We start from the raw sequence: 26,248 nt of genomic DNA on the forward strand, positions 1-26,248 counted from the left end.
GTCCTTGGCTTGTTGCATGCGTGTGCTTTGTCTCTCTAAATAGACTGTCAAGTCCCCACGGGTGCAGGTGGCACCTTTTCACTCTTCTGCACCTCCCGCCTTCTTCCCCACAGTGCTGAAGACCTTGCTCTGCACACAGTAGTTGTGTAGTAAATGTGGTGACTGATTTGACTCTGGTGCTTGAGAATCAAAGGAGAAGAACACATCACTCAAGCAGCAAGAGGGATTCTAGGATTCTCAAGCTGGGAAGACAGATCTGGCCAAAGTCCTGACCAAACCAACTGTAAGGAGGAAGGGCAGACATTTGCTCCAGACGGTTTCTGTGAGGGCCACCTCAGCTTCCTAACCTGTAGGAATGATTTTAAGGAGCAAGAATGATCTCAGCGGAGTGTGGATACTTAGCGCATTGTGACATGTCACTAATGGTCATCTACTCTGTGTGTGTGTGTGTGTGAGAGTGTCTTTTAAAATCAAACAATAAGCTCAGTGAGACAACCTGATGCAGTGGAAAGCTTGCTGGGCCCCAGTCAGCAGGTCTGGGGGCTGGTCCTGTGTGATCCTGGTCAAGTCATGCCATCTCACTGAACCACCTTGTCCTGTTTTGGCTAGATGCTCCATCAGAGAAGTGTCTGGTCTTCTCTGAAGACAGATTGTGCACAAGGCACTTGGGAGACCATGAAATAGAAGAGATGGTTTTTGTTCCCAAACCTCAAAAGGCAACGTTTCTATTCTGTGCCTGCTTCTTGACATGAAATATTGCCAATGTACCAATACACAAAATGTTGATGATATGTTGTCAGTTAAAAGCAAAACATGATGTAGCAGAAAGAGCCCTGACTTTGAGGTCAAGGAACCTGGGTTTAAATCCTAGCTCTGCTCCTTACTACTTGTATGACCGCAGGGTTGCTTAACCTCGCTGGGCTCAGGCACCTCCTTTATAAACAGAGGAGTTGGACTAAATGAATGAATGAGTGAATGAATATAAAAGCATTTATTAAGTGCTTAGTATGTGTCAAGTGCTGTGCTAGGCTCTGGGGAATGAAGAGAATTAAGTGAGAAAATCCTTGCCCTCAACAAGCTCACACTCTAGGGGAGATGACAGAGAAAAGAGAGTTCGATTACAAGGTAGATGACAAGGCCAAGGTAAAGCAGCGGGTCAGAAAGCGAGGCCCAGGGATCCTTGGGTGGCATCAGTAGACAGATAGGCTCTTGAGGGCATAGAAGCAGAACAGGTGGTAATGCCTACTCAAGCACTACCTCAATAGAAGGAAGAGAGTGACAACTGTCTCATCTAGGCAGCGTGAATGGGTTCTGAAAAGTGAGAGAGAAGACTCGTAGTCCTTACCATCTGAGCTCTAAATCTATGATCATAAGCGCTCTGGAAACACTCATTTCTACATTTTTTAGGTATACTCACCAAACACGAAGTAGGACCCTGTCCAGTCATCCAAACCATCTATTATTATAGGTATCATAGTACTATGAATGACATGATTCAGATGCATTTAATTAGATTCTAATTTGCATTTTGGTTATCTTTGCATGTTTCTTTCCTCTTTGCTAGGCTAAGTTCCTTCAGGGAAGGAAATGTGCTCTGTGCCATCTCTGTAACCTCAGTGCTTGGCACAGGGCCTTATTCAGACCCGACATTTTTAAATGATTGTTGAATTATATGGTTTTTGGAACAGTAATAATGTATAACAAAAGATGGCAAAGATCATGTGCTAACTGTTTAAGTTTACCCAGAGGTGCCTAGAGATCCACACAAATCAAAATAAAGGTCAGGTTCATGCAAATTTTATACAAGGGACAGGAATTATTCTTATGGAACAGCATGGCAGGCTCCCAAAATCAACTCACCCAAGGGCACTCATTGGTGGAATCAAAGAATCCCATCTACCACTTTTCTTCTTCCATCTACTGCTGGAGACAAGTCTCTTTCCTTCGATCTTTCCTTTGTTTCGAAACTATTCAAGATTAGTTCCTCTAACCCCAATCCATGTCACTTATTGTTCACAGGGATACAGTCATGACTTCCTGTGCGTGAATCAGATGCCCAAGAGAGGTTTCTGAAACTCCCTCCAAAAGGGAACATCTTGATCCAAATGACAGTAGGCAGCAGCCCTGAAAACTTTCCAGGGAAGTGGATGGAGGGTGACTAACCCATCCTTTATCCTCATGAATATGGGAACACATAGATATTGAGAATCCAGAAGGAAACACATGAAATTATCTGGTTGAGAAGGGAAGGGCAAAATAAGTAAGGGGAGATAGGGAAGGGAAAGAGAAGGGAATGAGGAAGGGGAAAGAAAGGAGTGGTGAGGCACAGTTTTCCCAAAGAATAAGTATCCCAATGTCAGGTTTTTAAAAATATTTAATTAAACACTGGGACTCCTGTGAGACAGGGGAGTAACTATTAGAAGGAAAGTTGTTTTGAAACCTCAACCCAACTCTCTATTGAGAAAAACAAAATTCTCTTTAGTAATTCCCAAATTTCAATCCTTAGTAAAGACAAATTAACACAGTAGCTGACAATGTTGTGCTTTTAAGAGGGGGAAAAAAAGTGAACCTCTCCGTCCACCCCACTACCCTTTTAACAATGCCTCCAGAACCCACCAGGGCATGTGCTCTCAGTTGGCCACACGATGGCAGTGCGTGATGCATTTCCACCAAAGCCAGGCCACCCTGGCCACTCCGAGCAAACTGGAGCCCATAAATTACCTAGTGTGACAGCTCTCATCACCAGCCTCCCCAGTGCTTGAAGGAGACTCAAGAAGGGCTGTTTCAATTCGCTCTTTTGGTCAGGTCAAAACTAGGTCCTTCAAACCTCTGCAAATGCTTTTAGCCCTGCAGCTTTAAATTACAGATGCTGACATGTGACCTCCGGCCTGTCTCCTAAAGATCAGACACAAGATTTATAAATTTTTAAGAAGCAAGTTCAGACCCTAAACAAAGGAGGTTGAAGAGGAGAGGAAAATCAGGAGGGGAGAGAGCAAATAGATATGGATAGGAACAATAGTTTATTTATAAATATTTCTTCCCTCAATCCTATACCTCCCATTAATCTCAAAGCAGTTCCAAATTGACGCCTTCCCGGCAACCCCATTTCATCAACTACACACTACCTTCTTGGCTACGTCTTTCTCCAAGCATATCTCCATACCAGAAATCCAGCCCCCAACAAACCAGTAAGGACTCCGTTCTAGCTTCCATCTGGACCCCTTACTGAAGACTGGATGTGTACTGATGGAGAAACAAATAAAGTACTTGCAGCTCTCGTTCCCTACCACCAGGTTCACATTCTCAGCACTCACAAGACAACTGCCAAAGAAAAAGAAATTGCCTCCTTCAGGTTTCAAAAAGGGGAGAGACATTCTTCAGACAAAAGGGACCTCTCCTCCTCTCCTGTGCATTAATATTCTATATTCCTAAGATGATTTCCACTTTCACAGTTTGACTGTTTTAACAGATTTGATGCGAGTAAAGACAAATTGCCTCACAAAGGAAAGATGACAAATCATCTTGCTGCTTTTACCAGGGTTTTCTCTTTATTTTTATTTATTTTTATTCCGTAGCTGAGCTGCAGAGTTCCCCGCCTTGCTGGAGATGTTTAATATTAACTAACGTCAAGCCACCACGATTCTAGGCAATAGAGTTGGCCCGTGTTGTGTTTACGGTTTTGTGACTGCCAGCTTCAGGAAGATGAAGCTCCTTGTTCAAACACCAGCCCCTCTAACAGCTCCTGTTAAAAGCCAAGGGATGCTTCACTGCTTAGATGTGAATCACTTCCTCCAACTGAACTGGAGGTGAGACAGGACACCACAGTCACATTAGAATCCACATCATGAGCACTGCACAGTGACCCCGTCCATTGGAGGGGGCAGCTCAGTTGAGCATCTCTTAGCTTGCATTTAACTCCTATCTCTGAAGGCCTAAACATCCCTAATTGAGCAGTGGTGCTTGTTGCTGGCTGGTAGTCAAACAAGGAAGGCACTCTGCTAATACTATTGAGCTTGAGGAAGCACAGCCCCCATTCCACTTGAAGACAGGTTCCCAACCCTAAATAATACACAGCACAAATAAGATATGCAACTTAAATCATCCCACCTTTAGGTGCAGGCTGGGTCTTACCTTCTGTCTCATCACAGCTCAGGAGAGAGCCATTGTCCTCTACTGTATGGCAAAGGCATGACAAACAATAGAGCACCTTTGGGTACTCCAAGACAGAAAGGCATGTGAACCAAAATAGCTGCTAGGAAGAGAGAAGGATTCTAGGCCCTCCAGGAAACCATTCTTAGGAATCACAACCCATGTGCAATCAATTTACTTTAGTCTCTGCTTCATACTTCTGCCAAGAAGTTGTTCCTTCTGTCATGACTTCAAACTAGCCTTCTTCTGCACGCCAAAATGCCAACTGGAGGCATCTAATGCCAGGTGCTAGAGACCACAGAGGACTGCCCAACAGCTATGGATGTCACCATTTTATAGTACAGAGAGTCAGTGCTTTTCACTTATAATACAATACCCCTATTATACAAGTATGTAATGCTATATCCATTTAAGCAATGGAAGGCAGGAGAGAGCTTTGCAAACTGGCCCAACAAACCTGCCTGACTCTAGGGCGCTGCAACCACCACCACCATGCCTTTTCCTTAGATCATTGTTTCAATAATACCACCACCACTCTGTAGTTCCGTGGCTCTTCCCTCTCAAGTAAACACAAAACTGTTTTCTATTACTCATTTGACCTTTGCTGAGGTATCAATAGCATCCATGCACTTATGAACAGTAGTGCTGGGCCCTGTGATTGCTCGAATGAAGCCATGCCTGCTCTCAAGGAGCTCACGATCTAGCAGGAACCAACAGGCAACAGTATGGGTAGGTACAGCCAGTTCTGCTGTAACGCTTGCATTGAAAACACGTTTAGGGAACAGTTTGAGCTTAATGTGAATTTTGCATCTTCTGATACACAATTTCATCATGGAGGAAACCTGTACCATATTGGTAGGGTGTACAAGGGAGGGCAGGGGGCTGACCTCTGGATTGTGGTGGGAGATCTGTGGGAAGAAGAGATGTCTAGGAGAAAGTGCTGCAGCAGGGATCGGTCATCTTTCTTGGGCTGGAGGGAGGGAGAGAGGGAGGGGTGTGTGTGTGTTTTGAGCGTAGAGGGGCACGCTAATCCAGGATGCTCCAGTTAGAGCTACTGGGGATAACATTCTGGGGAATCAGAGGTGACAGGAAGACACCCAAAATGCCTCCACTACCCAAGAGCAGATGCTACAGTGACTCAGACATACATCATGGGGGTGACCTATACAGACAGATTCTGGGGGTAGGGTACAAACTCAGGATGCAGTGAGAACTATTCATTGGGGAAGAGCAGGGTGTAGCACTTGGGGATTGAGAGGTGGTGACCTGGAAAGGCCATGGAAGGGAAGGGAGACGCTCGACATGCCACTCATGCCTCCCAGAATAGACACTACGCATTGTGGGGGGTAGGGGGTGACTTCTCCAGAAGGGTGAGGGGTGGGGACCAACCCAGGATGTAGTGAGTTACTAAAGGGGGACATAACATTCAACAAGCTCAAGAGGTGAGGGCCTAAAGAGGCAAGCACTAAACAGAAGGGAAGGCAGAGAGAATGACCCTGAAAAGGTCCCCATCCCACCCCATTCTACCCCTGAATATATATGACAATGACCAGACCCATTTTGACTCTAGGCCACAAGCTCAAGGAAAAACCCAGCTGAGATCACCACCCCGGTGGAATGGACCCCAGCACTTGGGGTAGGGGAAGGAGAAAATCCCCTGAGGCACCTCACAGAAAAGAGAGGATCAAAGGTCTCTGGTTCTGACCGTAGGATAATCCCACCTATGCCCCTCATGGGGCAGTGGCTGATATCAGCAGAGACTCAATGAACTGTAGTTCCTCTCTTTGGCTGCAATGGCTTTGCCTAGGTCAGCGTTCAAGTATTGTTCCCCTAAGTCCTATTTTCACTGCATGATACGGTATAACTAATTCAGAAGTGATTTTTAGGAACACATATATCTTATTACAGATATATCACACATATCTTATTACAAATCTATCCTTGCAAAATAAACACAAAGGAGATTAGGGAGGGTTCTAGAGTCGAGGGAATCAGGACAGGTTTCATGTGCAAAGTAGCATCTGAGGCAAGATTCTAAGAAGGGAGGTGAGGAGGGAGAGCATTTCAGGCAGGGTGTAACTGCTGTTAGTCTTTTCTATTTGGCTTCTGTATAGCATGAAGCACAAGGAAAAGCACCTTGAAGAGGGTCAAGTCTCAACTTTGCCACTTATGAGCTGTAAGACCTGGGGAGAATCACTTAACCCTTTTGTGCCTTGGGTTCCTTATTTGTGCAATAAGGGGCTTAGAAGATAGCTCCAAAGTCCCTTCTAACTCTCAATCCTATGAGCCTAATATCTCTAAGGTCCTTTAAGACTAGAAAATCTTATGATACTAACAGTAATAGTTCCTATAAAAGAATATACAAGAAAAAGTTCTGAGACACCTCATCTATTTTCTGCATTAGCCTTCTAATGGGGCTGGGGGCAGAGAAGGGGCACAGAGGAAAAGTGAGGGTTAAGTCAACACAACTGGCCTATTAGTAATTAGATTAAACTACTGCACATAAATTATCACCCTCCATTCCTGCCAATCCTCTTTTTGCTATGCCCTCCAATTCACCTTTCTAGAGAACAAACTCTTTAGGAAAGAAAAAGGTGAAATCAACCCTGCCTTCGTTAATGCTCCTGGCAATGCTCTCTACTACCAATGCTACTACGGCAGCTATTTGATTATTTTAGCTGCTGGGCATTTACCCGGCAAAGACAACTCACTGGGTGGCACAATAATGTTCTGGCCTTCATTCCCTCTTGGGGAAGTCAATTCCTACCCAGTCCATATCCACTAACTACTCACTCAAGCCAAGAATCTTGTTACCTAAGCTGATGAGATGAATTGCTTTAAAAAATCTGATTCTCAAGAATATAATGAGCAGTTTGCATTTCCTTCACCTGAGAGCTGATTGAGCTCTGCTCCATACACTATGTTCCCTCCCTGCAGGCTCAGGATCTCAGATGGTGATGGGGGAGTGATGCCGAGTGCATGTAAGAGAAAATGTGTATTGATTTCTGCTTTCTTATAAAGAAGCAGGGAGCCCTGAAGCTGAGCAGGACAAGTGGTCGTCTTTGCAACATTTCAGATTCCACACAGCAAGAGACCCACACTAAAAAGGTTCAATCCACACCATCTAAGAAGCTCACACAGGAACAATACTCCATGGGGATCATTACTATGGGTCTTTCACAATGGATCTCTCTAACACAAGTGTGGCCTGCTAACCCTTCAACTGTCTTTGATCAAAGCTTTTGGATCTATTTACCTTTTAAGCAGAGGTGCCCAGAGGGTAAAGGAGTTAATGTTTATAAAGTGTTCTGCTCCCCAGAGGAAGACCAAGGTATGGTCAGCACTATTTCAGACCTAATTTCCAGGACAGTCAAGAATAGCATCCCAATGAAAACAATATTCTTTTTCCTTGCAATTTGAACTCAAAAGTATATGATGAGACAACAACCTCCTGGCTTAATACTTAATACTACCACCAAAAATATCAAAAGGTCACACCTAATATGGACTATGTACCTTGTCAAACAGCCCTGTAACAGATCAGCCCATCCAGTGGTGCAGCAGGGCCTCACAAAGCTCTGTTTCACCTTGTTTATTCTAGAAAGGGACCACCAGAAGAAACTCAATCAGTTACGGGCATTGAAGGAGAGAGGGCCAGGGGACAACATAAAATGTAGCTGGTACAGGTGTTCACTTCTTGTTAATCATCTGTGCAAAATTATTTTCACAGAGCTCACCTAAGTACAAAGTGGTAAAGAACCTCAAAAATCCCCAGAGGGAGGAGAGTACCCAGAAGGGCTCAGACCCAGACGACTCTAGTCAGCCCTTTCCTGATGCACTCCTTATGTGACCCTGGCCAAGGGTCTTTCTCTGCTCTTTAGGTTTCTGACTAGTACTCTGTCAAACAGGAAAAGACAGAAACCTCCATTCATGTTAAGGGAATTGATATATACAAATAAACTTCTTGATATATCACACAAACTAGCACAAAATTAAAGCTTTGGAAAAAGAAATTTTAAAAACAGACCTAGAGGTAATTTAAAAAAATTTCTACAGGAATCTATCTGCATGTTGGCTGTGGGCATAAACTTGCAGATTCTTGTGCCTGTGACACAGGTAAGAGTAGGAAGGAATGGAGCAGACAGGTCACAGTTTTTAAGGGCTCAGAAAATATCTATTCTGGGGCCAGACAAACTGTGGTGCATGAATGTTATAACATTACTGCATTACAGGAAGTGATGGATATGAAGAATACAGGAAGTCTGGGAAGAGTTATATAAAGTGATGGCAAATAGAGGGGGTGGGGTGGGGTGGGGTGGGGAATAAGCGTATAGAGTACCTCCTATGTTCCAGGCACTGCAAGCTCTTTACATAAGTAAGCTCTTTATGAACATCTCATTTTTAGTAAAGTGGAACAAAAAGTCAGGAAAACAACATACAGGATGACTGCCACAATGTAAATGGGGGAAAACAGGAAACTAGATGCTAATTATAATGATCAAGGCTGGTCCTTAAGAAAAAAGAGAAAATGTGCCCCCTTCAACAGAGAGGGGAAAGGCTATGGGTGTGAAACATCCCATTCTCTATCAGACTCAGCTGCTACTTTTGTTTTTCACTTTCATTTCTCATCTTTGTAATGGGGAATATCTCCCTGGGTGGTGGAGGAGAAGGAGGAATACAGATATTTGGAATTGAAGGAGGTGTACAAGCAGGAGATAGAAACAAAAACTAGCTAAAAAAAAAAATCCTCACATCATTCTTAAAAACTTATAAGTTAAGAAAGAGGCGATTATTCCCATTTTATGGAGTAGGAAACTAAGCTGTAGAAAGAAGACATGACTTAGATCACAGAATCTAGATCTCGAAGGTCCCTTAAAGGTCATCTATTCTAACCTCTCATTTTATAGGTGAAGAAATAGGGCCAGAAACAGGACCTAGCATATAGCAGACACTCAGTAAATGCTTGTTGAATGCTAAGACTACTCAAGGTCACCCAGGTAGTTAAGTGGCCAGAACCCAGGTCCCCTGACTCCAAATCCAGGGTTCTCTCCACCTCACCACAATGCCTCCACTTGCTCACAGTCATATAGCAAGTTACTGATAAGACCATGATAAATACTCAAGAATTCTGAATTGATACTACTCAAGTGGTCACAGAATGCTGAGCTCCACTGGAAAAGGCTGTAACATACTATGTAAATAATATACATACCAAAGAAATGCTATATAATAAGGCCAGATTCAAACTATATTATTTCAAATTTAAGAGCACAGAAATTTGATGACGCCTAATACTGTAAGATTATAGCTTGAAGTAGAAGCCTCCTCAGCAACCGCCTTACAAAGTTGGTACTTTTAGTAAGAGAAGAATAATACAGTAAGACAGTCATATATATGTCTTGTGAAAACTGAGCAGAACCAGGAGTTTCAAAACCTGAGTTTTATCTTTAGTCTTGTGACCTTGAACAAGATCTTTACCAATTCACGTACCTCAATTTCACCGTTAAAAAGATTCAGAGCACCCAACCACCCAAAAAAAATTTGAGGTTCTCTAGGGACAGAGTGAAATGAACTTTAATCAACTCCTAAGAAGGAAGGGAGAACGAAAGGGAAGGAGACAAAGAACTGGAGAACAAAATACACAGCGTTGTGACATGGCGGCTGCAAAATTACGTCAAGACAAAGGCAAATAAGACTCCAGAATGGCTCCTGACTCAGCTGCTGCTGGTGTCGTCACCCTAAGGTTGCTGCCATGGAGATCTTCAATGGCATGTGTATACCCACCAGGATCCTCAAGAAGACCGTAAAGCAGCAGAGGTTTGTTTGGCACTCTGGCCACTTCCCCTCTGGGTTCTTCACCCATATCCAGGGATCCATTTCTTCTGCCTCTTTCCCTGGGATGCCTAGTACTCTCATATTTCCCCTCAGTCCCCAACTACTGGGCCATTTTTCCCCTTTCTCCAAAGGCCCTCATATCATTTCTCCCTTTTCCAGTCAGAATTCCTTTTCAATCAGAACTCTTGTTAAGCAGTCAGTTAGACAGGATCAGGATTAGTTAGCCTACTGTTTCATATGGCTTACAGCAGGCATATTTTTGCATACTAGTCCCATGCTTTCTACATGCACAAGTTTATTTTGTTTAACCTTTACTCCCCTTTAGGTCAATGATGACATCCTTTTTTATTTAAAAAATCCAAACTATTTTAGTCCTCTAACAGGATCAAAAAAGAGCTCCAATGGGTGACCCTTATAAAAAGACAGAGGAGCTACCAATCCAGAAACTCAGGGATGAAAACCCAATAGAGATATTACAGTGGATCTGGGTTCAAATCCCACTTCAGACACTTACTAGCTGTGTCACCCTAGGCAAGATGTTTAACCTCTGTCTTGATTTCCTCATCTGTAAGAGGAGGTAGTTGGATTTAATAGCCTCTAAATCCTTTCACCTCTGATTAAAGCAACTTATATTAAAAATGAATGATGACGATGATGACGACATTTTGTTGCTGGTCAGTCATTTCAGTAATGTCCGACTCTCCATGACCCCACCGGGGTTTTTCTTGGCAAAGATACAGGAGTGGTTTGTCATTTCCTTCCCCAACTCATTTTACAGATGACAAATTGAGGCAAACACGATGATGAGAATAGCTAACATTACACTCATATAGTGCTTATCGCATAGCGCTGTGCTACTCTCTTTACAAATATTATCTTACTTCATCATCCCCATCGACCCTGAGGGTGGTGCTATTATACCTATTTTACAGATGAGGAAACTGAGGCCAAGTAGGTTAAGTGACTTGCCCAGGGTCACACAGCTAGTAAATCTGAGGCTGCATTTGAACCCAGATCTTCCCGACTCCAGATCTGGTGCTCTGTCTACTGTTCTACTTAGTTGCCCCTACGATCTGGGATAGTTCCACTTTTTTTCTACAGAAACCTTTCACCACAAATGAACCTCTAATTGGTGAAAAGTCTGAAGGACATACTTTTGAGTGGGGGGAGCATCTTCTATATGATACTTTGTCCTGTCCAATCCCTCCAACTTAGGAAAGCTTGGTTACAGGGGAACGCCACTGGGGAAAGGCTGGAATGAGGGACAAGACACTTGCAAAACTAAGTGCTCTCAAGATCAAATGGGATAATATATGTAAAGTGCTTAGTACAGTGCCTGGCACATAGTAGGTGCTTAATAAAGATCTAGTTAACTTAGGTTCATGACTTCTACTCTAAATTAAGGAAAAACCCCTTAGTCTTCCCCCTCCCTCCCTGCAAATGAAAGAGTTAGGATTAACAGGGTATCTATAAACTATTGTAAATTCCTAGAGGGTGTGTGTGTGTGTGTGTGTGTGTGTGTGTGTGTGTGTGTGTGAGAGAGAGAGAGAGAATACTATTTCCCTGCAATATGCCAAGCACACTGACATATATGAGCAGGAGAAATGGGCCAGTAACATACAAAAGTAAGAAATACGAACATTCATCCATTCACTGTTTAGAGATTTAGAAGGTCCTCAGGATGTTGGGGAGGATCCCCTGGGGAGGATTTATGAGAGCAAATTGTCAAGAATCACACAGAATGCACAGGTAGTTTGCATCACTGGGAGAAATACTGCCTTCAAGAAGATTACAGATCTTTCAGAGTCTCAAAGAAAGGCAAGCAAGGCAGTGAGATGAAGATGAGAAAAGACAAATACTCACTGTCCTCAAGGAGTTACAATCTAATCAGAGGAAATAAGGTGTCTATAAGTAAGTATGATACAAGGCAGGTCATAAGAGCAAAGAAGAGATGTATATAAGGTGATTTAGGAAAGTGTGAGGAGCAAGGGCTGGGGAACAGCTGGCCCAGGCCTCACGAAGGGTGTGGTATCTGAGCCGGGCTTTCAAAGAAGAAAGGATCTTCCTTGAAGATGAAAGCATAGAAAGAATAGTCCAAGTGTGGGAGATGGCTTGAACAAAGAAGAAAATTCAAAGTACTCTGAGGAACTGCTAGGACGATGGCTGAAAAAAGAAAGGTTTTGTTCTATTATTAGAAGGACCATTTTGAAAAAGAGCTTTTTTCCTGTCCTGGATCCAGTGTTCACATAAAACATCTTTTTCAGCCCACTTTCTGGTGGACACCAGGGCTCCAACTTTTACACACAAGCTTCTTTGGGACTGTACACTGACCAATCGTGTAGGGAGAAGAAACAAAAAGAAACAATAGAAATACTCTCTTTTCAACATCTGCCTCAAGTTTCAATTTGCACTTGATAGTGTCTCCTTTGTCCTTGTCGACATTACTAGTGAACAGGCCTCTGTACCTCCCATTTCTGTGCTGGATGCCATCTTTAATGATGATGTATGGGGGTCCTTTCCTACAGCACTGCTGGGGGGTCAAACATGTGACACTGTCAGCCCGTGTATCAACAAGCGCATTATAAACTGTGTCAATCCGAGTTAATGCAAAGCTGTAATCCTCTTTAACAAGAGATCAAATCAGTGCCATGAGTTATGTTCATTCCATAATCTGATAAGAAAGAGAGGGAACCTCTAATAAAAGAGTAATGAGAGCTCTTAATGATGCTGTTAAAAGGTAGCACCAGTTAAAATATTGCTCTTGTTCCCTGCTGATTAGATCAATGTTGCATATTTGCCCAGACTTGTTTCACCTGTCAGAATAACCTGTGTCTTCTTGGGAGATAAGAAGCCTCAGAGAAAACATCTGTATCTTTAAAGGCCCCCTGCTTACAGGTTTTACACCATGCAGTGGTGATAGAGAATGTGCCACCCAGTACATCTTGGGTTACTGGATGATGAACTCCTTACTTTCACAAACTATATCAAAATATTATTTCACCACTGGCTAATGTCAATTTGTATTAAATAACAAAGGAGATGGAGGTGGCAAGTGGTGGTAAAGCTAGTTACAGGACTCTCTCATCTTATTGTGAGGCAAGTATCCACAACAAAGTGGTCGAATATACCAAGGTTTAGGGTGCACAGCCACACATAAAATGGTAAGCCAAAGATAAATTGCCTGCAAAAATCCTATTATTCCAAGGCACAACGAGAACAACGTGGCAGTGATGTTGACAAAGCACTTTACAAGGCTGGATTATATGTGTACATTTCTTTTCTAAAACTCAAGATGTAAAACAACAATGCATTTGGTACTGGTGTTTAGCATTAAAGAATCCTTTCCTGGATCTTCTATACCACCATACTTTGCAAGGGGTGTGCCAGAATGTTAGTCCATTTTGCTTAAACTGAGTGAACTCAAAATCTTTAAGGCACAAGGAATTCTTAAACAGAATAAATTTCAGTTTGTAAGGTTCTTTGCAAAAGGATGGCCTATTATTCACCTTATGATGCTTCGAGATGCAGAATGAGACATGCATTTCTAGACATGGCCAATATGGAAATTTGTTTTGCTTGGCTCTGCATTATTTGTTACAAGGCTTTCATTTTTCTTTCTTTTTTTTTTCACTTCCAAATGGGGATAGAGAGAAAATAAATGCTTGTGGGGGTGGAGTCAAAGACAGAGTTTTTACCTCCTAATATTTCCCTTCCACGATAACCTAGAAAACGCACCAGAACAAATTCTAATCTGGAAAGCCAATAAAAAGTCACACTGGGTCATTTTTCCAGCACAGGGAAGCTTAGGAAGACAAAGACGTCTGCAGACACCAGGGTAGGGGCTGGCCGGGAGGCAAGCACAGTAGCAACGGTGGTGGTACAGGAACAAGGACTGGTACAGAAAGAGATCCCAGGAGACCCCTGAACTAACACTGGGAGGAGGAAAGAGTGCTGTTTGGCAGATCTGATACCCATTACTCAGTCCCAGGTGAGATACAGGGTGGAGAGGACTACCATGGAGTGCAAGGCCTTAGCTGATTATTGAGTACAAAACAAATTCCAGAAACTTAGCTGTGTGGCTCTGAGTCCAGAAGCGGAGAGGTGGCTTAGTTTACAACTTGGCCATGAGAGTTCCTATGGTGACAAAGAAACTCAAGATACAAACACGGAAGAGGAGAATGACTTAAAAACATCAATAAGCAAAGCCTCAAAGAGAAATGCTGACTGGACATAATCCTAACAAGAATTCAAAGAAGAGTTAGAGGAAGAGATTTTTAAAAATTATCCAGAAAAAACAAGAGCAGTAGAAGAAAATGGGAAATAAACAATGTTATGAAAAGAGAATTAACACATTGGTAAAAGAGCTACCAAAACTTACTAAGAAAAATTAACTATTTAAAAATCAGAACTGGCCAAATGGAAGCTAACAACTGCATAAGATATCAAGAAATAATAAAACAAAACCCAAAGGCTGAAAAATAGGAAAAAAAAATGAAATATCTGATAAGAAAAACAAATTACCTGGAAAATAAATTGAGGAGAGATAATTTAAGAATCATTGATCTTCCTGAAAGCCATCACCAAATAAGAGCCTACACATCATATTTCAAAAAATTATAAAGGAAAACTGCCCAGATATCTTAGAATCAGAAGGCAAAATAGAAACTGAAAGAACCTGCTGGTCCCCTTCCCCCCAAAAACCCCAAAATGAAAACTCTCATGAATAATGTAGCCAAAATCTACAACCTCCAGGTCAAGGAGGAAATGCTGCAACTAAAAAAAAGAATTCAAGTACCCAGATCCAGTCAGGATCACACAAGATTTAACAGCTACCAATATAAAGGAACAGAAGGCTTGGAAAGATATGCTGGAAGGCAAAGGAGCTAGGATTATAACCAAGAATAATTTACCCAGCAAAACTGAGTATAATCCTACAAGGGGAAAAACGGACATTTAAGGAAATTGGGGACTATTAAGTATTCCTGATGAAAAGAACAGAGCTGAAGAGAAAATTTCACATTTAAACACTGGATTCAAAACATAAAAAGGCAAATACAAGTGAGAAATCCTAAGAGACTAAAAAACTGTTTACATTTTAGATGATACATGTTAACCTCTCAGAAGTTTATCATCACTAGGGGTCTTACAAGGAATCTAATTTGATAGAGAACCTAGATGTGTGATTTTATTATTTTTGGATGCTGGCAAAAGAAAACTGGAAGGGTGATGAAGATGAATGCCTTGGGAGAAAGGAGGAGAGGAAGAATAGGGAAAATTATTTCACATAAATAGGGCACACAAGGAAGAGAATATACAACGAAGAGAACAAGTGCGTGGAGGGGAGAATACACCAGTGGGCAGCATTTGAACCTCACTCTCATCTGAACTGGTTCAAGGAAGGAAGAACAGAGGTATACACATACAACTGGGCTCAGAAAATCACTTTACCCAACGGGGAAGTAGAAGGAAAAGGGGTTGAGAAGTTGGGGGTGGGGGGAAGGGCAGGGTATTAAAAAATAAAAAGGATTAGTGGTCAGAAGCAAAATGATTCTTAAAGGAGAAAGAGTAAAAATGACCAAACATATAAAGAGGGTTCACAGGAAGTAAAATGGATAATTTTGATTATGTAAAATTAAAAAGTTTTTTGCACAAAACAAAACCAAATGTATCTAAATAACTGGAAGAAAAGTAAGAAACTAGGGAGAAATCTTTGTATCACGTTTCTCTGATAAAGGTCTCATTTCTAAAATATATAGAGAATTGGGACAAATTTACAAAAATAACCATTCTCCAACTCAAAAATAATCAAAGAGTATGAATAGGCAGTTTTCAGAAGAAATCAAAGCTATCACTAGCTACATGGAAAAATGCTATCAATTACTAATAATTAGAAAAATGGAGGTACTATCTCATATCTGTCAGATTGATTAAGGTGACAAAGAAGGAAAATAACAAATGCTGGAGGAAATGTGGGAAAATAGGTACACCAATGCACTGGTGGTGGAGTAGTGAACTAGTTCAACCATTCTGGAAGCCAGTTTGGAACTATGCCACCCAAACTATTAAACTATATATATACTCTGACCCAACAATACCACTACTAATTCTGTCCGACAAAAAGAACAAAGAAAAGGGCCCAAATGTACAAAAATATTTATATAGTAGCTCTTTTTGTGGAAACAAAGAATTGGAAAATGAGGGAATTGGAAAATTTGGAAAATAGGAAATGGCTAAACTTGTTATGGAATATGAATGTGATGGGATACTATTGTGCTTTAAGAAGTGATGAATGCGACAGTTTGAGAAAAACCTGGGAAAACTTATATGAACTGATGCAAAATGAAGTAAGCAAAATCAAGAGAACAATCTGTACAGTGATATCAGTATTGTGGAGCAGCTGGGTGGTGCAGTGGATAGAGCACCTGGCCTGGAGTCAAGAGGACCTGAGTTCAACCAAGAAAACACTATTCACAGTATCAGCAACATCATGTGATGATCAACTGTGAATGACTCAGCTTTTCTGGGCAACAGGACGATCCAAGACAAACCACCAAGGAAAACACTATCCATATCCAGATAAAGAACTCATGGATTCTGAATGCAGATCGAAACATATTTTTTCACTTACTTTATTCTTTCCTGTGTTTTTTTTTCCTTTTGATCTGTATTTCCTTCCACAACCATGATGAATATGGAAATACTTTACATGACAGCATATGTATAAACTATATCAAACTGTGTACTGTTTACACAAGAGGGGAGGGGACGGAGGGAGGGAGAAAAATTTGGAACTCAAAATCTTGTAAAAATCAACGCTAAAAATTTTCTTGATATGTAATTATGGGAAAAAATAAACTACTATTTAAAGCAAAAAAAACAAACAAACAAACAAAAAAAACCAAAAGACCCAAGTTCAAATCCAGCCTCGAACACTTAAACGCTGTGTGACCCTGGGCAAATCATTTAACCCTGTTTGCTTCAGTTTCCTTATCTGTCAAACGAACTGGAAAAGGAAATGGCAAAAGACTCCAGTATCTAAACCCCAAGTGGGGTCACGGAGAGTTGGACACAACTGAACAATAACAACAATAATTCCTGGAGAATCTCGTCTAAGTCTTTAGGGCACAAGCATCACAAGGCAGCTAGGTGGTGCAGTGAATACAGTGCCAGCCCCGGAGTCAGGAGCACCTGAGTTCAAATCCAGATTCAGACTCTTATTAGCTGTGTGACCCTGGGCAAGTCACTTAACCCTGTTGGCCTCAGTTTCCTCATCTGTAAAATGAGCTGGAGAAGGAAATGGCAAACCACTTGGGTATTTTTGCCAGGGGAACCCCAAACAGGGGAACGGAGAGTTGGACACAAGTGAAATAACAACTCAACAACAACAACAAGCAGCACCGTAAAGATGAATCCACTCCGAAAGACTGAGGAGCTCCGCTCAGCACAATGACCAACCACAAATCCAAAGGACTCATGACGACGTCATCCGCCTCCAGAAAGAAAACCGACAGACTGCAGCATATTTTTCTTTTTTGGTGGGGGGAGGCAGAGAACAAGGCTGATGTTGAAATCTGTTTTGCATAACTATACATATTTGTAATGGGTTCTATTTTTCTTGCTTTCTCAATGGGTGGGGGAGAGGGAAAGGGGAGAGAGAGAATCTGTAACTGGAAAGAAAAACAAATACAGAATGAATTAAAATAAATGAGAGATTATAGGGGTAACGAGGAAAAAAAAAGAAATGTTTGTTAAATGAAAGAAAATTTTTTTAAACTCCAAAGGATTACATGTTCACAAATGGCTAATATTACTATAATCTAAGTTTCAGAAGAATAGGATAGTAGAAGAGTACATACAATTATTATAATCTTACTTTCAATCCTTAAACCACGAATGGGTAACTTCTAGCACGGAAGACAATTTTTACTGGCACGTAAGCAAGCTGTCCCTAACTAGCTCTTCCTTCCTGCCACTGCTGTCAGCCTTGTGTAAGAGGCAGCAAACAGAGCAAGGGCTGAAGCCGGTAAGAAGGTACTTAGACCTTCCCGCTTCTGAAGTGGATACCACCATACCTCCAACCCCAACACACTTTCATGTCCTCTCCTTGCCTCCTAGCAGGCTAAATAGAGAGGGACTGGTACTTCAGTACACTTCTCAAAGGTACCACACTTTAGAAGATATGTCAAAGAATATATGGAAAAATCTGATCGTTTCCTAGCCACAAAGCTTCTCCTGTTAACTACCACTACAACAAAAATGGCAGCAGCAGTAGCAGCCACTGCTCACATTTATGTAGTGTGTTGAGATTTGTAAAAGGTTTTCCTCATCCCCATTATATGGATGTGGACACTGAGACTCAGAAAGTTTAAATAACTTTCCTAGTCATATAATAAACATCAGAGCAAGGTCTTCTGACTAGTGATCTTCCCACTGCTCCATGCTACCTCCCTGATACTACATAGCTAAACAAGAAAAAGATGGCTTCTTGATTTTTACTTTATACTCTCACTGGTTTGTCTGACAGACATCCCCCCCCCCCCTTTTTTTTCACTTCTCCTGGTTCTGAGCATCTGGACAATCTACTCTGTCCTCCAATATGTTTTGAATAAATTTAGAAATAACTCCAATACCCAGAAAAGTAAGCAAAGAACTCAGCAGCCCCAATACCCTGCTCCTTTCTCCAGAGTCAAGTGACTCTGTAAAGCATTCAAGAAATGTAATAACCAATCTAATGACCAACAGAGTGGTAGAAAGTCCCTAGAGACCGTCTCTATAAACAGAATGTCAAAGAGGCTCTCCTCCTTAGTCCAGTGATAACTCTGTGTCTTTGTAGGCTCACCTGATGAAGTTCCCATTTTTGAAGAAGATTCTGAAGGGCAAACAAAGGCTCCTTTGGGATTGAGACTGTGCCATGCCAGAAAGGAAGATCATATGGAAAGTCAATCCAAGCATGTGAGCATCTAGAACAGCAGCAGCAGAGACTACTGCTTTCAGGGAGGTGCCTGTCCTCTTTTGGCATAAGAATAGTGAGCACAGAGGCATAGTCCAATGACTTGTCATGCTCTCATAGGGCCACCAAATGGCTTTTATATTTGAGCAGTGTGTCCAAAGCTGCATGAGTCACACATACCCTTTATTACAAAAAAAAGACACCTCCAGAACATAAAGCCAACCAAAATTAACAACTAGTGTACACCTTGGAAAAGAAGCTTTAGTTAGAAAATGTGGTAATCAAGTTGGTAATCAAGCTGTACACATGGTAAGGGAAGGTAAAGTTTTAGTACAAGAACTGAAGAGAAAAATTCCCATGGTGAAGCCAAAGGGCAAACTGAGTTAGTAAAAATGAATCACATTAAACTACCTACGCATATTCACATATGGCTTTTCACAGTAGAAATTCTCAGCATTTAAGACAAGCCTAATGTGGCAGCTTGCGCACAGTGAAACTCAATTATGTATTTGTGGCATGAACGACACAAGTACTTTGCTAAGTCCAACGGGCAGAAATAAGGCCGATCCAAAAGAGCTGAGAGTACCAGGTGAGGGCCCAAGAGGAGGCAGAAGCCCTCAGGTTTGGTTGAGAGGAAAATGATACCAGAGGGCCATGACTAAAAAAAGTCTACCAGGTGTTAGAAAACTATGAAAGATAAGGACTCCTTCACTACATGCCCAGGTGAAGAAATATCAAGATAGCCTAAAACCATGTATGTATATGTTAAGATTTCCCCAAGTTCCCTCAGGACAACCTTGTACCATAGGTGGTGCAAGCATCCATATTCCCTTTGACAGGTAGTCAGCACCTTGCCTATCTATGAGCACCCAGCTAGTAAGCATCTGAAATAGCTTCAAAGCCAGGGAGACCTCTGTCTCAGTCTCTCCCTCCCCTAAGGTCAAACGCAGCCTTTTCATTTTCTACTACATCATGCTGCCTTCCATGGCACTGATATCTCAACCTAAATTGGATCATCGTGGGGCACTTCAATGGAAGAAGCTCCCCATCTCTCAGGTTTGGCAGTAGGTGATGTCACAAACAATTCCTACTCAATGGGGCCCAGGATGGATCAGAAGAGATGCGGCATAGTACGATGGAAAGAGCACTGACATGGCAGTCGGTGGATCAGGATTCAAATTCTGGCCCTGCCCCTAACTCCCTCCCCATGCTGTGTCTCTGCACAAGGGATTCCACTTCTCTGGGCCTCAGTTTCCTCATCTGTAAAATGAAGAGGCTGGATTAGGTCATCTGTGAAAGTCCCTCCCCACTCTAAATCTACGAGGATCCTATGATAGTGGAGCTGAGGAGTTTTTCATACAGAAATAAAGAAAGGCTTTTTACCAACTACTCTTCTCCTGAGATAAATCCATACCGTCAATGAAAGCTGTGGTACTGCTCTCCTGACAGGCCAAGGAGCTCTCCAGCTCTTCTTCAGAGCATCCCGGCTGGCCTCCTGCAGGCCACGCAGCACGTACACAATCAGATCTCTGCCAGTCTGGCTGAGCCGTGACGTGGCTGTGGATGCATGCCATTGCATCCTTCAGAGACATGATGGAAATGAGGTGCAGTTTGGTGGAACTCCACACACAGAAGTTCCCCAGCTACAATTAATCATCATAAAACAAGGCTTTTACAAAATCTCTTAATTGTGGCTGGATAAATCAGCCGCGTGAAAACAATGTGGCTAACTAGCAATTAGTCCCCATTCAAGGGCCATAACCCTGTTTCCATAAAGACTGTACATCTGGGAACTGTTTCTAAATCTCACTGCCAAATAGTGGAAAGCTTATTTCTGTGATAAAGTTGTGCCCAAGAAAAATCTGACTAAAAACCGTAAAAATAAAATTTTAACATGTCCTAAAAGTACTACTAATGTTGTTGTTTAAATCTAAGAGAGTTTGGTTTTTTAAGTTTCAAATTATTTTGTTGCTACTCCTCATTATCACTTGTGCTGACATCATTCAGAATGCCCGCTATGGCAAAGTAATGTCACATGAGAGAGAGGAAATGTTTTCTATCAGTGTGAATCACTAAGATCTAAATAGGCTAAACTACTGGTATCACCTGAGGCAACGTAGTGAAGAGAAAAGGTCTGACAGTCTGCCACTTGCTAGCTATGTGACTCTGTGCTAGTGACATAACCTCTCTGAGCATTATTTTCCTCATCTGTAAAACAGAGATGTTCCTACCTGCATTACTTAACTCAGAGCACTGTTGTGAAGCAAGCACTCTGTAAACCATAAATGGGAGAAGTTATTATGAATATATCATTCTCTAACGCCTTCACAGACTGATGTACCTGGGCGGCTCTTCAGTTCTTATGGCACGAGGACATCAACAATGATTAGAAGCCAGCCATACAAGTGCTCTTTTGCAGAGTTCATATGACATCATAATGAGGTCAGAGGGAGGTCCACTTGAAACCGTCCCTGGGTAAAGGAATCCTGATTGTGAACCTAAGCCTCCAGAAAAAGCCAAATGCTTGTTCTCCCCAAATGGCTAACAAGTCTCTCCAAAAAACCATGCAGAACTGCCTTTTTCAAGAGGTAGTGAAAGGAGATGGAACTGAATCTTCCGGAGCAGATGTAGTAGTATGCCATGTACACATACACTGCAACATAAAAAATAAAATCCAGTTTGGAGAAAAATTCAGCCTATCTTCAATTATAAAAAATGGTTTTATCTATCACCTCCCAACAGGGTGGGAAGTACTTTACAAAATGAGAAATGATGACAATCTCATTCTAGTTCAATGACTTCTTCTAGAATGGTAAGTGAGGCCCAAACATAGCCTGAAGCCAACATCTATGATTCCACAACCTTTTTCTTTGTCCTAGTGAAGAGTTGTATTGTTCTGGGACTAGGGTAAAAGTACAAAGCTCCCTGTGGCAGCCCAGGTTTATGGAAATTCCTAAGTTAGTTCTACAGTGATTACAAGAATGAGGGTTCAGCTACATTGCATGAAGAGATGTGACGCAAGGACGCTATGATGCCAATGACAAATGGTTAACTGATAAGAAGAAATGGAGAGGGCGACAGGCTGTAGAACAGGTCAATATCAGGCTGTCATGAAGCTATTTGAGACACATAATTAATCTATTACTCACCTGGCATCATCATTCATCGTAGTGTGGTCAATAGGTGCCATGAAGCTCAGCAGCTTGCTAAGGACATGATACCTAAATAAAACAGGAAACAAACAGGCAACACATTAGCAACTATTAACATAAGAAAGAAAATATATTACATGAGCTAAGAGACTCTAGTACTGATCATGGGACCATCTGGCTCAGTGGTAAAATAGGGGATAACTGACAGCTACTTATTATTCACAATTATAATTGCCCCCTTTTCCCTAACACTACAGGGGAAAAGTCAAATAACAGCATAACAGTGGTTAAACAATAACAAATCCATTTTTACCTCAGCCCCCCAAAAGTAGCTCCACTCGTATCCATGAGCAGTATATGATAATCTTAATCCTGGCAAAAGATGATCCAATTTCCCCTTTTCCTTCCATCTGGATCATTTTCAGCACCATCTCATTAGTCCCACTGGGGTGAGTATGATTAAGAAATAATCTATCGTTATTTCTACCCTTAAAAACCTTAGAACAGAAGAAAAACTATATATTGAATTTTCTACTTTGACTTGAGAGGAATCTTTGTAAAATATATTACATCTGTACTAAAAGGAAAAATGGCTACTTTGTTTGCATGTGAAGTATAAGACCCTCTAATCAAGGGGCCTACACAAGTATATGATTACATATAAAAAATTCTGAATAAATATGAAAGCCTAAACAACTCACGCAAGACAAGGACAAATACATTCTCCAAGTGGATTTCTGGCCACCAGTTCTGAACCAGGTCCACCTGCCCACCAACTTGGCCTTCTCTCTATTGAAAACTTGGAATTCACTCTGACAGAACGTTCTGCTTGCCCAAAACTAAGCCTCCACCTTACTTCCTGCTACCATCTCCAACTATGCTCCCTGTACTCTAGCCACCTCTTCTTCCCTAGAAACTTGGACTCCGGCAAATTATCCTTAGCTCTGAGAGATAAGCCTTTGCCTTATCATGTCTTTTGCCAAGACTCTACTTTGCTGCACAGTAAGCTGTCTTTTATGTGCCAACCCTGTCCCACAACTTCCAGTTCCCCTTTATGTAGAAGAATCTTCTTGCATTACAATATAAACTCCTTGAAGACAGGAATTATCTTGCTTGCTTATCTTGTTATCCTCAGTGCCTAGAACACAGCAAGCACTTAGTAAATGTGCTATCTATTTATGTATCAAATGAACATATTCCTGTGGCTAAAGCATTCAGCTAGTCACCCAAACTTCTTATTTCCTGAAACGATATCACTTTAAAATCACTTAATTTCACTATGCCTTGTTTTCTCCAACTGCAGAACTACTAAAATACTTAAAAATTAGAAGACAAGTTTAAAGAAAACTGTCCAAAATAACAGAATCTTTTATCCACTGATAATGTATTTTAAATATCTTTTAGCATTTAACACATTTAATTCAAAAAAGAGATCAAAGAGGAAGCCAAAGGAAGTTATAAATGTCCACGAAATGCTATACTGTCTCCTCACCCCAATAGTTCATAAGGATTGTAAATCAGTAGAGATACAAAGTAAAATACAAAATAAGTCTAGTGAAAAGAGACAAGACTTTCCCAAGAATGAAATTCTGAAAAGGAAGAAAAGGGAAATATTTCTAAAGACAGCAACATGACTACACAGGAAAGACCAATAAACTCAGATTCAAGAAAGACACCAAGAGAAGATGAAAATCAGGAGGGTAGATGAAGGTGCATATAAAAAATAACATGGTCTACTTAGGATGTCAGGAAGTTTAAAGCTCAGAATGAGTTAAAATTTGTCATAACTGTTTTGGATAACAAAAAGGGGTGTTTTGTTCTGTTTTGTAAAGCAACCCTCAGAGCAAGATGAAAAACAAAGGCCTGGGTGCCAATGGTGCCCAACAGAAGGGAGCAGCATTTTACTTCATTTTCTTGACTATGATAGAACAAAAATGGTTAACTGCAGAGAATCTGAAACTCAAGATAAGTGAGAACCTAAGAGAACAAAACAAGTTTAAGTCATGAGGCCAGCACAAACAATATGCCAGGGAATTAATGTATTTGTTCAAGTAAAGTAGATGAAGACTGAAAGAATTTGTTGATGTGACCATTGGTCACATATCTATTGTGATATTTGAAAAACTGAGGAAGATCTTAGCAGTGCTGCAGAATAGGAGATAAGCAAATGTTCAAACTTTCCAAAAAGAAAGATGAACGTAGATTCTTCAAAATACAGGCTGATGAGCCTGGCTTTAATTCCTGGCCAAGGAGTCAGGAGTACAGAGCACATTATTAAAGACATAGTTTGGGAGTGCTTAGAAAGGAAAATAGTCATCACTACAAGTACATGTGAGATGACCAGAAATGAGCTAATGCCAAATTAACCTCATAGCGGATGGTAGGTTTGAGGAACATTATAAATATTGCATACCTAGATTTCAGCAAGATACTTGACACAGGGACAGCTAGGTGGCACAGTGTGTAGAGCACCGGCCATGGAATGAGGAGGACCTGAGTTCAAATCTAACCTCAGACACTTGACACACTTACTAGCTGTGTGGCCTTGGGCAAGTCACTTAACCCCAACTGCCCTGCCTTCCCTCCTCAAAAAAAAAAAATAAAAAAAAATTTTAAATTAAAAAAAAAAAAAAGATACTTGACACAAAGTCTAAGACACCCATATGGGGTAATTTTTTTTCCAATCAGCGAAAATCCACCTTCATTCCCTCCTGCCCCTATTCCACCACCTCCAAAGAGAAAGAAAAAAATAAAATCCTTGTTACAAACATGTATAGTTAAGCAAAACAACACACATTTCTGAACTGGCCATAAAAAAATATCTCATTTTACACCCAGTCTGTCACCTCTCTCCAAAGAAGTATGTTTCATTATTGAATCCTCTGGAATTATAGTTGGTCATTACGCTAATCACAGCTCCTAAGTCTTTCAAAATTGTTTGTCTTTACCGTATTATTTTCACGGTATAAATTGTTTCTCTGGTTCTGCCCTCCTTTTTCTGCATCAGTTTATATAAATCTTCCCAGGTTTCTCTGAGACCATGCTCTTCATCACTTTACAGCACAACATTCCATCATATTCATACGTCATAATTTGTTCAGTTATTCCCCAATTCTAAGCACCACTTCCTCAGTTTCCAATCCTTTGTCATTGCAAAAAGTTATATTTTTGTACATCCTTTAGAGTTTGTTTTGCTTAAGATTAGTTTTTCCCTTAACATGCCCTCTAATTCCCCCTTTTCCCCTCTCCCTCCTATTTCCCTGTTGAATGAAATGTATTTTTATATCCAGTTGTGTATATATTCTTTCCTTCTTTGACCAGTTCAGAAAAGAGTGAAGTTTAAGTGTCAGTTGCTCCTCTACCCCTTACCCTTCCTCTTTCTATAAATTTCTACCCTGATTACGGGGGATAATTGTCCCTAACTTACCTCTTCTTGCCTTGATGCACAGACTCTCTCAGCACTGGAATGCTGCTCTATTTGGCACACTCCTGACCAGACTCCATCCCCAGTATTGCAGACTGTATTCCTATACTGATTTGGGCTGGGAAAATGACTCGTTCTGATTTTTTTTTCTTAGATTTCCCTATCAAGATTCGGCCTGTGTATTTTTTAGATCTGGTTGTATGGGGGTGAGAGATAGGTTGGAAGAGGAGCTCACTATATACTTCTTTCCTGCTACTCTGCCATCATGGCTCTGCCTAAGTTAGACAGACTTTCAGAACTGGCTTAATGACTAGACCCAAACAAGTTTTAACTCATGATAGGTCAATGTCAATTTAAACAAGCAAGAAGGTAGAGACTTCAATTTTAGTCCGCCTTTTCTTTTGCCAGTATCAGTAGTCTTAGTAGTTAGTTTTGTGCTTTACCAGGGAAAATTTATCATCTGGGGCCAAACTTCCATTGATAGTTCTCTCTGAATTTAGCTAGGCTGCTTCTCAGAGGACATTATAGGGCCAATATTGGAAAACTTTTCAAGTTGACGGAATTTACCAGATTTTATGTCCTACCAGCATAGCCTCTGAGAACTAAGGATAATCTCTATGCCACAAAAGATAGCAGAAAAGGTCATTAGTTCAGAACTTATACTAAGAGAAATATAACACTTTGTTAATAGAAATAGAGTGTCCATAACAAGGAAAGTGATACTCCCACCATACTCTG

General features: G+C 41.2%; 1 protein-coding gene across 2 annotated transcripts in view; it reads right to left on the minus strand.

Moving 5' to 3' along the window:
* AATF (apoptosis antagonizing transcription factor) overlaps positions 1-26,248 on the minus strand; it is a 126,281-nt gene that overhangs the window by 32,120 nt on the left and 67,913 nt on the right. For both annotated transcript variants that reach the window (XM_036753331.1, XM_036753330.1), the window contains exon 11: positions 22,084-22,155. In XM_036753331.1, coding sequence (XP_036609226.1) covers positions 22,084-22,155 — 72 coding nt within the window. The remainder of the gene's footprint in view (positions 1-22,083; positions 22,156-26,248) is intronic.

This window comes from Trichosurus vulpecula, chromosome 4, assembly GCF_011100635.1.
Source record: "Trichosurus vulpecula isolate mTriVul1 chromosome 4, mTriVul1.pri, whole genome shotgun sequence".
Taxonomy (NCBI): Eukaryota; Metazoa; Chordata; class Mammalia; order Diprotodontia; family Phalangeridae; genus Trichosurus; species Trichosurus vulpecula.